Source organism: Megascapheus bottae, chromosome 28, assembly GCF_031878675.1.
Source record: "Megascapheus bottae isolate mThoBot1 chromosome 28, mThoBot2.hap1, whole genome shotgun sequence".
Taxonomy (NCBI): Eukaryota; Metazoa; Chordata; class Mammalia; order Rodentia; family Geomyidae; genus Megascapheus; species Megascapheus bottae.
Window position 1 is genome coordinate 496,823 of NC_143536.1, and position 13,407 is coordinate 510,229.

A 13,407-nucleotide genomic window follows, 5' to 3' on the forward strand; every position below is an offset into this window, starting at 1 on the left:
AACCCGGGTTCTCACAAGCAGGAGCTCCCAACATGACAACAGAGAAAACATCTAAATGCTCAGAGCAGGGGCAAGCAAGCGGGCATATGCAAGCCCAGCACTCACCCAGGCTGCAGAATGACATCCTCATACAAGGCCTTCTGCCGACTAGAAAGGCGACACTTCAAAACGTGCTCATACTTTCTGGTCAGCTGCTTCTCTACATCTCTCTTAGTTCTCCTCAAAATAAATGGCTGTGTCACCTGGAGAAAATAATGATTGTTTTCTTCCCAAAACAAGGCCCTAACACATTTACAGTAAGGCGCATGCATGTTCAATGAGTAAGCTGGAGACACAGAGGTCTAACATATTTACAGTAAGGCGCATGCATGTTCAATGAGTAAGCTGGAGACACAGAGGTCTAACACATTTACAGTAAGGCACATGCATGTTTAATGAATAAGCTGGAGGCACAAAGGACTAACATTTACAATAAGGCGCATGCATGTTTAATGAATAAGCTGGAGACACAGAAGTACAGGTACCCTGTGGAGCCTTATGACCACTTTGTGGTAGTAATCTTGGTTTTCCTCATTGGAGGCTTTCAGGGGAAAGCTCAGGTAAGGCCTGGAGATCCCAGGGATGAGAAAGTGCACCATGGTCCAGAGCTCCAGGAAGGTGTTATGTAGCGGTGCATCAATCAGAAGCAGGCGCTGCTGGCTGCAAATAAAATGAGGTAATGTTGGAATCATAAATGTATGAAGCTACACAGCCCATCTCTCTGAACATGTGTGTAAAAGGGGCAACAGCCATTCTGTGCAGCTGATGTTAATGAAAGGGTCTAAACCAAGGAGCTCTGTGGGTCTCCTCAGCCCTGCAACAAAGGTGAAGGGTACAAGGCAGCACCACTAGGGGGCGGGTGGGGAACACAACCTCCGAGTGGCATTCAGACCTGTGCAAGGTGAAAATGGCTTCCCAGTGCCTCTCAGTCATGCCCTTCACCCGCTGCATCTCGTCAACGACAAGGCACTTCCAGCGCACCCTGGAGAACGCAGTGTAACCTCTGAAGAACTGCTTATAGGACGTGATGCAGACATGGAAGCTGTTGGGCTCGGCCCATTCCTACAGCACAGAAAGAAGCCCTTGTCTTCCCACTGTCCTTGGCAGCCGTCATATGAGAGAGCACTAACAGACTGCGGCATCACAGCAAGCCAGGCCTACCACACAACAACAACAACAACAACAACAACAACAACAACAACAAGTGAAAAATACCTGTCTCTTTGCTTTGAGCTCTCTGTGACTGCCAATATAGGAGAGGGTTTTTAGCCCAGGACACCAGCGTTTCAACTCAAGTTCCCACTTGAGTATGTTGCAACTTCTCACAACAACAAGATGAGGACCCCAATTACCTACAGAAAGAGACAGAGTATTTCACATCATCACCTGAAACCATGTCTTAGCAGAGTAGTTAAGTAGGTAACACACAATGAAAGCAGACATCAAGGTAACAAATGCTGTACCCTAGCACCGCCATGTGCCCACAACTGGCTCCCTCTGAACCTGAGCAAACTATCAGAAATGCCAAAGATGGAGGAGAATAAAAGGGCTGACAGTGACCAAAAGGCACTGTATTCACAAGCTGTTCTGTTGAGTGGCAACTCCTTCGTACACCTTCTCAGCTATAAGAAATGATGCCAGAGAGGCAGAACTCAGCAGGAGAGGCAAGAGGGATATGCACATAATAGCACAAGAAAGACCAGGCTGGAATGGAAGATACCATAGGCTCTACAACCCAAGTGATTTATGAGTTTGTGAGTAGGTCTGGGCATGGTAGCTCGTTCCTATAGTCTCAGGTAGCTTAGGTAGGTAGATTGCCACCTACTTTTGAAACTGGCCACATGTAAAGAAACAAAACCCATACAAAAATTATCTAAAGTGCTGAGGCTGTAACACAAATGGCAGTATGCCTATCTAGTAAGTACAAAGCCCTGAGTTCATCATCCCCCTCAAAAAAATAACCTTGATCCCAAAAAAGAGGGAAGGAGAGAGGAAGAAAAAGGGGGAGGTAGGTAGAGGAAGAAAAGGAGAAAAACTCAGAGAGCCAATTAGTATATGTCTCTCATATGCAGACCCTAGATCAAAAATACATTGAGACATGTTATACAGGACACACACTGAGACTAAAGGAAGATACTCAGATGCAATGAAATTTAACCCTACACCTTGTGGGTGGGGCTAGAAGGGAAAAACTAGGAGAGAATGAAGGAAGGGATGATACTGTTCCAAAAGAAATGTCCTCATTACCTCACTTACATAACTGTCACCTCAATGTAGATCACTTTTTATAACAATTTAAAAATAGGAAAAGGAGAGAAAGAAGTGGAAGCAGAAGAAAAGGAGAAAAAGAAGAGGAAGAAAAGGGGACTAGCACATTCTGGAAACCATCCCATCTGCTCTACTGCTTTTAAGCTCTGGGTGGCAGCCCAGGACAAAGCTAAGTTGCAGGCTGGCATGCCTTTGTAATGTATTAAATTTTGAATCACAATGAGTCATTTCACCTAATGTTAATTATGATGTTTTATCTGTTATACAACAAATACTTTTGTGTTCTCTATTTTTGACACAGTGTCTGATAATGTTTTCCAGGCAGGTCTAGATTCCAATGCTCATATAATCCTGCAGTCTTAGTCAATGCCTTCTGTGCATATACCACATCTGGCTATAATGAGTTTTTGTTTTGTTCTAGTACTTGAATTCAGAGCCTCACACTTGCTCAGCTTGTTTACTTAGCTAGCACTCTACCATTTGAACCATGACTTCAGCATTGCTTTTTGCCAGTTAAAGATGGAGTCTCAAGGACTTCTGCCCTGGCTGTCATTGAATAACCATCGTTTGGTTCTCAACCACCTGAGTACTTAGGAATATAGGCATGAGTCACCAGCACCTAGCTTGCAATGAACATTTGAACAAAGAGAAGATGGAAAAGCGAAATTCTCATCCTTATATTACCTATGTTAAATCTTAGCACAGATGCAACATTTGAAAATAAAATACTTTACCTTCATTGCAAGCAAGGTGGGCAAAAAAGGCAATGATCTGCACTGTTTTACCAAGCCCAGCCTCATCTGCCAATATGCCATTCAGATTCTTCCTGTAGAGCTTGGCCAACCAATCCAGGCCAATCTTCTGATAATCACGGAGCGCACCATACAATAAAGATGGCGCATTAAACTTCACCTGTAGTGACAGATAAGCCAAAGAAAAACTGCTTGTCAAAATAAGGACAGAGTTCTTACTCAAAGCTAAAATCAAAAGAGTCAAATGGTACAACTACTGGCCAGGCACAAATGATGCAGCCACTTTTGGCAATTTCTACAGTTGGGACAAAGAGCCTACTTGAAAGAGAAAGTTTTCCTCATACAACATGCACACAATGACCCCATGCCTCACCGCAGTTGTAACCCTGGCACTGCCCTTAGGCAGAACAGCTTCAGCCACAGCCGTGACTTCTGCAATGTCCTTGGTGTTAGGTTTTCCAATATTCACTCTCTCTGTGGCTTTAAACTGATCCATAATGAAGAGGGAGTCTATGAGAACTGAGGCCCTCTGGCTCTCCCGGTCATTTGGACATTCTTCCATATCTAGAACAACAATGGAACAAATAGAACGTTAAAAGAATGGGGTCGGGAGTTTGGCCTAGTGGTAGAGTGCTTGCCTAGCATGCATGAAGACCTGGGTTCGATTCCTCAGTACCACATACATAGAAAAAAGCTGGAAGTGGTGCTGAGGCTCAAGTGGTAGAGTGCTTGAGAGCCTTGAGAAAGCCCAGGGACAGTGCTCAGTGCCCAGCCCAGGACTAGCAAAAAAAAAAAAAAAAAAAAAAAGAAACAGAAAACAAGCGGGGAGAGAGAGGTTCAAAGCCAGCCTGGGCACTACAGTAAAGTCCATGAGACTCATCTCCAATTAACTACTAGGAAGCTGGAATTGGCACTGTAGCCTTGAGCTGATGAGTTCAGGAACAACACCCAGGCCCAGAGTTCAAGTCCCACGACTGACACAAACAAACCACCACCACCACCACAACAAAAAAAAAACCCAGAAAATAAGAATACTTCAAGGGGCCAGGAACATAGCCTAGTAGGAGAGTATTTGCCCAGCACACATAAAACCCTCGGTTCAATTCCTTGGTACTATATACTTAGAAAAAGCCAGAAGTGCAGTGGTTCATGTGGTAGAGCTCTGGCCTTGAGAAAGCACAAGAACAGTGCCCAGGCCCTGAGTTCAAGCCCCAGAACTGGCCAAAAAAACAAAAAAACTTCAAGCCAGGTGCCAGTGGCTCACTCCTGTAATCCCACCTACGTAGGAAGCTACAACCTGAGGACAATGGCTTGAAGCTAGCCCAGGCAGAAAAGTCCCGATAAGACTCTTATCTTCAGTTAACCACTCAAAAATTGGACATGGCGCTGTGGCTCAAAGTGGTAGAGCACTAGCCTTAGCAAGAGTTAGGGACAGTGCTTGCTTAGGCCCTCATTTCAAGCCCCACGACCCAAAAGAAACCCCCAAAAAACAAAAAAGTCAAGTATAAAACTTTTCCTCAGTAATGCATTTCATATAACTATCTGGATAAATGAGCAAGAACTCTTATGAAATATTACATTTAAGACCACTCTGGAAAGCTACAGGAGCCCCAACAGCCTGGTAATTTGGGGAAGGCCTGTATGGTGACTGAAAGCTAAAATAATGAAGTATTCAGAAGAAGCAATCTCCCCTGCACCTCCACTAGAAAAAGTGGAATTCAAATCTCAGTACACACACACTTGAAAAGGAAGACCAAATAGCCAGGGGCAAAAGCTTAAGATTAAAGAAACTACTTTCCAGCCAGGCAGTGACTCAACCTATAATCCTAGAGGCTGAGATCTGAGGATCAAGGTTCACAAAAGGACTTGAGACTCTTATCTTCAATTAATCTCTAGAAAATGTAAAGTGGGGCTTGGCTCAAGGGTAGGTCGGTAGCCTTAAGCTGAAGAGCTCAGGGACAGCACCCAAGCTCTATGACCAAAAAAAAAAAAAAAAAAAAAAAAAAAAAAAAAAAAAAATTACTTTCCAATTTTCCCCTTCATCAAACTAAAATGAAAATAAACTTGAATGAAATAAACTTTAAATGCATTTGAGCCATACTTCCACTTCTGATTACTTTTATTTTTGCCAGTCCTAGGGCTTGAATATTGAGCTTGGGCCTGAGCACTGTCCTTGGGCTTTCTCAAGGATAGTGTTACTGTTCTACCACTTGAGCCACAGCCCAACTTCCAGCTTTTCTATGTATGTGTAGGGGAATTGAACCCAGATCTTTGTGCATGCTAGGCAAGCACTCTACCATTAGGCCAAACTCCCAGCCCTGGGTTCTGATTAACTAGATGTGAGAGTCTCTTAGATATAAAAAATGTGGTACATATATGCAATGGAATTCTACATAGCCACCAGACAAGATAAAATAATGGAATTCCCTGGGAAGTGGATGGAACTAGAGCAAATCATGTTGAGTGAGATAAACCAAGGCCAAAGGAACAAAAGACACATGGTCTCCTTAATATGTGGATATTAGATCTAAACAATACTCCGTACTCAGGTGCTCAAGGTCATTGGCATGAACTTGAAGATAGAAATATAACTATATAGACATATACATCTATGATGGGACATATACTCTATAGACATAATAATATATAGATCGATATGTACCTATGACATACAAACTCTCAGCTTAATTTTAATTGTGTTATTAAATTTATGTGCCAGTGATTGCATATAGAGATTCCATTCTTAAATACTTGTCTGTTAAACTTGATATTTAAAATAGGATGTAAAAAAAAAAATCAATGTTAATAAAATCTTTTAATCAAAAAACAAAAGATTTGTCTTCCCAGGCTGGTTTTGAACAGAGGTCTTCAGATCTCAGCCTCCTGAGTAGCTAGAATTACTGGTGTGGACCACCAGTTCCCACCTCAAACCTTGATTCCTTATAATGCTAGAAAAATACTACAGACATACCCTCTTCTCCACTTGTCTCTTCACAATCAGGTTCAGGCTGTGGCCACTGAAAGCTCGGCAGAAAGGCACCTTCATATAACTTCATTAGGTCAATTAAGGGCAATTCAGCTGAAAGGATTGCACCAAGAAATAAAATTACGCACTTATAACAATTGTCAGTAACCGAACAGAAAAGGCAACAAAGCAACCAGAGCAAAAAGGGGGAAAGGACTGATAATCACATACATTCCTTTACTAGCTTTAGATAATTCCTCAGAATCTGTATATGCAGTATACGTATGTCTAGAGCTTGGTATGAGTGGCTCACAACTATAATCCTAAGCTACCAAGGAAGCTAAGACCTAAGAATCACAGTTCAAAGGCAGCTTGAGCAGAAAAGTCCAGGAGACTCCATCTCCATTAACCAGAAAAATGTGACACTAAGGATATGGCTCAAGTGGTAGAGCATCAGCCATAAATGAAAGGGAGACAACACAAGGCCCCGAGTTTACACCCTAGAACCACCAGCAACAACCAAAAATCTTTAGGATTTCAGACTTAGAGATATCTATGTAGAGCTGACCAGGCGAACAAACCTAACTAGAAGATATAAAATGTAACACGTTCCAAAAGCTGAAGCTTTTTGTTTGGGGCAGTATTGAGGTTTGAACTCAAGGCCTTATGAGCTACCTTTTGAGCCACATCTCCAGCCCTTTTTGTTTTAGTTTACTTTTCAGATAGGAGTTAAACCTTTTGCCTATGAATAGCTCCTACAACTCGGTTTCCTGAGTGACTGGGTTAACAGACATAAATCACAACCAGCAGCCCCACACCTGAAGTTTTTGGAGCATCATTTTCCTAGTGCTCAAAAATTTTGGAGGGGTTTCATTAAAGAGCAAAAATATTCAGTGGTAGATACTTGCTTAGCATGTGTGAGGTCCTGGCTTCAACTTCTAATACCACAAGAAAAAGAAAATAAAGCCTGTACCAGTGTTTCACATCTATAACCCTATCTACTCAGAAAGCTCAGTCTGAGGATTGCAGTTTGAAGCCAGCAGCTTAAGAAAGTCCGTTGAGATAATCTCCAAGCTGTAAACAGCTCTGGCTCAAGTGCTTGAGCACCAATTTTGTGCAAAAAAGCTCAGAGACAAGGGCTCGAAATGTGGCTCAGTGGCAGAGTGCTTGCCTAACATGCATGAAGCCCAGGGTTCAATTCCTTAGTACCTCATAAATACAAAAAGGCAGAAGTGGCACTGTGGCTCAAGTAATAGAGCATCAGCTTGAAGCAAAACAAGCCCAGGGACAGTGTCCAGTCCAAGTTCAAGCCCCACGAATGACCAAAAAAAAAAAAAAAAAAGGTCTCAGATTTTCTTGCCTGGGCTAGCTTCAAACTGCAGTCCTAAGATCTCAGCTTTCTGAGTAGCTAGGATTGTTGGCATGAGCCATCAGCACTTAGCTCCCGAGTTCTATTTAGTTTTGTTTTGTTTTTTGCTCAAGGATAGAGCTCAACCACTTAAACCACAATCCCACTTCTGGGTTTGGTAGTTGGTAGTTAAATGGAGAAAAATGTCTCTCAGACTTTTCTGCCCAGGCTGGCTTTTAACCGTGATCCTCAGATCTATTTCCAGAATAGCTAGGAGATTATAGGAGTTAAGTTAGCCACAAAAGAAAGACTTCTTTTGTTGTTGTTGATTGTGAGGCTTGAACTCAGGACCTAAGCACTAAGTTCTTTTGCCCAAGGGTGGCACGCTACCACTTTGAGCCATGGCTCCACTTCCACTTTTCTGATGGTTAACTGGAGATAAGTATCCTCCTGCCTGGGCTTGCTTTGAACCACAATCCTCACATCTCAGCCTCCTAAGTAGCTAGGATTACATCAGTGAACTACCAGTGTTTGGCTCCAGCAAGGCATTTCATATATGAAAAATAAACAAATAAATGAGGAGAGCTGGGCACCAGTGGCTTACTTCTGTAATCCTCGCTTCTCAGAAGCCAAAGCCAACCTGAGAAATAAGATCCTTAATATTCTCTCTCTCTCTCTTTTTTTTTTTTTTTGGCCAGTCATGGGTTTGGGCTCAGGGCCAGAGCACTGTTCTTGGGTTTTCTCAAGGGTAAAGCTCTACCACTTGAGCCATAGCACCACATCCGGCTTTTTTCTATGTATGTGGTATGGAGGAATCGAACCTGGGTCTTTGTGCATGCTAGGCAAGCACTCTACCACTAGGCCAAACTCCTGGCCCCCTTAATACTCTTATCTCCAATTAAGCACCAAAAAAAAAAAAAAAAAAGCTTAAAAATGGAGCTGTGGTTCAAGTGGTAGAGCATTAGCTCTGAGTAGTCTGATCTCTAGCAAATTATCACCTATTGTATTTTATTTTTCATTTTTATATTTTTGCCAGTCTAGGACATGAACTTGGCCTGAGCACTGTCCTTGTGCTTTCCTCAAAGCTAGCACTCTACCACTTGAGCTACAAACACCACTTACAGCTAGCTTTTCTATGTATGTGGTAGCAAGGAATTGAACCCGGAACTTTGTGCATGCTAAACAAGCACTCTACCACTAGGCCAAACTCCTGACCCCTATCAACTATTCTAAACTTATTCTGATTTGCTTTCAGTACTTCAGATTAAACCTAGGACCTTGCTCATGTACCATCTCAAAACTCACAGTACTAGAAAGACAGAATCAGTAAGTCTCAAACTCTGCTAATCATGACATGATATTTCTTTCCTGAAAACCAATATGGAAAGCTGCAGCACTTTAAAATGTAATGAATTCATTATTTTGTACTTTAATACTGAGTTGCAGAGGAACAATGGGAAACTTGGACCCAGCTTCATGTTCAAGAAACACTGTTACGTATCATGGAAAAACACACTAAGCACATATTTGTGATGAGGCGTTTTTGCACATTAAAAAAAAAGATGACTGTATGGGCTGGGAGTTTGGCCTAGTGGTTAAAGTGCTTGCCTAGCATGCATGAAGACCCGGGTTCAATTCCTCGGTACCACATACATAGAAAAAAGCCAGAAGTGGTGCTGAGGCTCAAGTGGTAGAGCTCTAGCCTTGAGAAAGTCCAAGGACAGTGCTCAGGCCCTGAGCTCAAGCCCAGGACTGGCAAAAAAAAAAAAAAAAAGATGACTGTAGAAGCTGAGTACCAACGGCTCCTGTATGTAATCCTAGCTACTTAGGAGGCTAAGGATCATGGTTCAAATCCAGGCTAGACAAGAAAGTGGGATTCTTAACAACCAAAAAGCTGGAAGTGGATGGAGCTGTGACTCGGTGGTAGAGTACCAACCTGCCCTCCTTCTGAGTTCAAGTCCCAGTATTGGCATGAACTCACACCTACACCAACACCAGCCTAAGACTCTAGAGTCAAAATAACAAATACCACAATTAAGTACAAGCAGTTACCAGTATGGAAGATATCATACCAAGGAGACTGAAGCCCTTCTTTTTTGCCCCCTACATAACAAGAGAATGGAACCACACACTCACCTCCAGGAGAGAGGTGTGGGGGGAGATAATAAAGGTGTTCTTTAAAGAAAGACGGAGAGGAGCCAGGCACGATGCCATACCCCTGAAATGCCACCACTCAGGAGGCAAAAGAATCATGAATACAAGGTCTGCTTGGGATATATACTTAGACCTTGTAGGAAGTGACAAAAGGAGGGAGGGAGGGAGGGAAGTCATGCTAGACAAAAGAGAAAGAGAGAAAGGGGAGAAGAAGAGGGGAAGAAAAGGATGGAAGAAGGAGAGGGAACGAGAGAAGAGAGGAAAACAGAAAGGCACAAGGATGTAGTTCAGTAGTACATTTGACATGTTGAAGGCCTATGTTCAATCTCTAGAACAAAGTTAAGGAATTAATTAATCACCCAATTAATACACTCAAGGACACTAAAATGAGAAGACCTTCCACCAGTCTTCAATAGGATGAGAGCCTACCTTCTTTGGCTAGGTTAGAAAGTTCTGTGTGGTGGTCTACGAGCCCTTCGTGTGCTTCTTCCTCTTCTATGGTGTCCTCCTCGTCTTCCACTGAAACGGTAATCAGAGGTCAAGAGCAGGCAAGATATCACTCTCAAATTTACAAAACCTTATCAGCTGTTAAAGCTGTTTTACGTAGCTGAGTACCAGTGGCTCATCTCTTCAATCCTGAGTACTCAGAAAGCTCAGATCTGAGGCTCATAGTTTGAAGCCAGCCCAGGCAGGAAAGTTTTTAAGACTCTTACCTCCAATTAACCACTACATAGCAAGTGGAACTGTAGCTCAAATGGTAAAGCACCAGCCTTGCTGAAAAAGCTAATGGACAGCACCCAGGCCCTGAGTTCAAACCCCAGTAATGGTACATATGCGTACACTACACACTACACACAACACACACAACACACAACACACACACACACACACAGAGTTTCAGATCTGTGTGATATGCACACCTATAAGTTTAGCACCCAGGCCCTGAGTTCAAACCCCAGTAATGGTACATATGCATACACTACACACAACACACAACACACACAACACACACACACACACACACACAGAGTTTCAGATCTGTGTGATATGCACACCTATAAGTTTAGCACCCAGGCCCTGAGTTCAAACCCCAGTAATGGTACATATGCATACACTACACACAACACACAACACACAACACACAACACACACAACACACACACACACACACACACACACACACACACACACACACAGAGTTTCAGATCTGTGTGATATGCACACCTATAAGTTTAGCACCCAGGCCCTGAGTTCAAACCCCAGTAATGGTACATATGCATACACTACACACAACACACAACACACACAACACACACACACACACACACACACACACACACACACACAGAGTTTCAGATCTGTGTGATATGCACACCTATAAGTTTAGCACCCAGGCCCTGAGTTCAAACCCCAGTAATGGTACATATGCATACACTACACACAACACACAACACACAACACACAACACACAACACACACACACACACACACACACACACACACACACAGAGTTTCAGATCTGTGTGATATGCACACCTATAAGTTTAGCACCCAGGCCCTGAGTTCAAACCCCAGTAATGGTACATATGCATACACTACACACAACACACACAACACACACACACACACACACACACACACACACACACAGAGTTTCAGATCTGTGTGATATGCACACCTATAAGTTTAGCACCCAGGCCCTGAGTTCAAACCCCAGTAATGGTACATATGCATACACTACACACAACACACAACACACACAACACACACACACACACACACACACACACACACACACACACACACAGAGTTTCAGATCTGTGTGATATGCACACCTATAAGTTTAGCACTCAGGGGGCTGTGGCAGCAGAGAACCTCAAGTCTGAGGCCAGCCAGGGCTATATAGTGACACTGTCTTAAAACAGGCAAATGAACAAGAAAATTTTAATATTACCCATGTACTTGCAAAGTAGTTCCTACTGAGCCTTTAATTTTCCCAAACTAACCCATTCCTTCTTGTCAAGGAAATTAAACATCTATTAAGAAAATCATTTGAAACCAGGCACTGGTGGTTCATGCCTATAATCATAGCTACTCAAAAAGGCTGAGATGTGAGGATCACAATTCAAAGCCATGTTGGGCAGGAGAATCCATGAGCTAGAAGTAGAACTGTGGCTCAAGTGGTAGAATGCTAGCCTTCAGCAAAAAAGTTGAGAGACAGTGCCCAGTCCCTGAGTTCAAAGCCCCAGGACCAGCAGAGACAGAGAGAGGGAGGTGGGAAAAGGGGGAGAGGGGAAGGAAGGGATGGGGGAGGGAGGTAGAAAAGGAAGGAGGGCGGTAGAAAGGGAGGAAGGGAGGAAAGGTGGAAGGAAGGAAAACCATCTTAAACCATCACTCTATGTGCCCAAGGGTAAAACCATGTTTTCTCTTCATTCAGGTACTAAGTCAACTGCTATCTACACTGCTGCATTACAAGACACAGCCAGATATGGTCAGTGCCAGGCAGGGGCCCAACCCAGGATCGTCTACATGGGTGCTTGCTTTCTACAAGCCAGAGGCAAGCATTCTGCTCCTCTGACTTGCCCTTTGCAAGCTTCAATGACAGTGGTAGGGTTGTAGGAGAGTAGCTGAGCCACGGAGCCCTCCTATCCCAGGATGGCACTGGGACAGAGGAGCAGAAAGAAGCACAGAATTTGATAACACCCCAAGTCACCACATGACTACTCTAAGATACATACTCCAGGCTTCTAGCTCATCCCAGCTACTCTTTTCAGTTTGTTTCTGTCTTTTACAACAGAACTTAATCCTAATCCAAAATAATCTGGCCAAACCCTCCCTGTTAACTTCCAAATAACAATGGATATATACCAAAATGTCAAACTTTCCAAATCTAGAAGACTTTATACTTTGCAACAAGGCAAATCAAGCCAACCACTACTAAGACTGCAGGCTTTACCTGGCACCTGGCGAACAATACAATGTTAGAAAACTACTGCCAGGTAGCCATGGCACACTCCTGTAATCCTAGCTACTCAGGAGGCTGAGATCTTAGGATTGTGGTTCAGTGCCAGCCCAGGCAGGAAAGTCTGTGAGACTCTTATTGCCATTTACTCACCAGAAAACCAGATGTGGTGCTATGGCTCCAAGTGGTAGAGCACTAGCCTTGAGCAAAACAGCTCAGAAACACACATAGGCCCAGGCCCTGAGTTCAAGCCATACAACCCACAAAATAATAACAACTTAGTGCAAAAACTAAGCACCTGATAGCACCCAGGCCTTGAATATAAGCTCCAGGATCAGCATTATAAACAAACTAAAACAAAAAACTACAAAGTGACACAGTTACAAAGGTGAACATTCCTACAGGTTTAAAATAACAACACTGCTACAGCCAAAGTCACCATAGCTCTATGGGCCAAGGATACAGATGAAAATTATGCTTTGTTATTTTAAGAGTGCTGAAGAGAAAAAGCCAGCGTCATGGGGCGGGGGACAGACCTTCATCATCAGTCAAAGATGTGCTAGCTTTTCTTTTCCTTCCAGATGTTCCTGGATCCTGAAACAGAATAAACATCGCAAACATAAGATTTGAAGTCGACAAGAGAAGAGAGGGTATCCCATGACACTTGCTGGCCTTCCTTATCTACATTCCATGGCAAAGACACCTGGAGACAGGAGTAAAGATGTGAAATAGAATCACTATTCAGCTGCATCCGCCCAAACTGCCCAATTTGCACCGCAAGTGAGACTATAAGCTGTGAAGTACCAATGCTTCAAAGCAGACTGAATTAGAATAAAATATAAATATTTGGGGCCAGGAATGTGGCTTAGTGGTAGAGTGCTTGCCTAGCATGAATGAAACCCTGGGTTTGGTTCCTCCA

General features: G+C 43.2%; 1 protein-coding gene across 13 annotated transcripts in view; it reads right to left on the minus strand.

The window, feature by feature from the left end:
* Ep400 (E1A binding protein p400) overlaps positions 1-13,407 on the minus strand; it is a 95,902-nt gene that overhangs the window by 47,580 nt on the left and 34,915 nt on the right. For all 13 annotated transcript variants that reach the window (XM_090320373.1, XM_090320385.1, XM_090320384.1 and 10 more), the window contains 9 exons: positions 13,025-13,082; positions 9,956-10,045; positions 6,031-6,138; positions 3,433-3,623; positions 3,042-3,219; positions 1,255-1,391; positions 932-1,101; positions 525-699; positions 106-242 (listed from right to left, as the gene is read on the minus strand). In XM_090320373.1, coding sequence (XP_090176499.1) covers positions 106-242; positions 525-699; positions 932-1,101; positions 1,255-1,391; positions 3,042-3,219; positions 3,433-3,623; positions 6,031-6,138; positions 9,956-10,045; positions 13,025-13,082 — 1,244 coding nt within the window. The remainder of the gene's footprint in view (positions 1-105; positions 243-524; positions 700-931; positions 1,102-1,254; positions 1,392-3,041; positions 3,220-3,432; positions 3,624-6,030; positions 6,139-9,955; positions 10,046-13,024; positions 13,083-13,407) is intronic.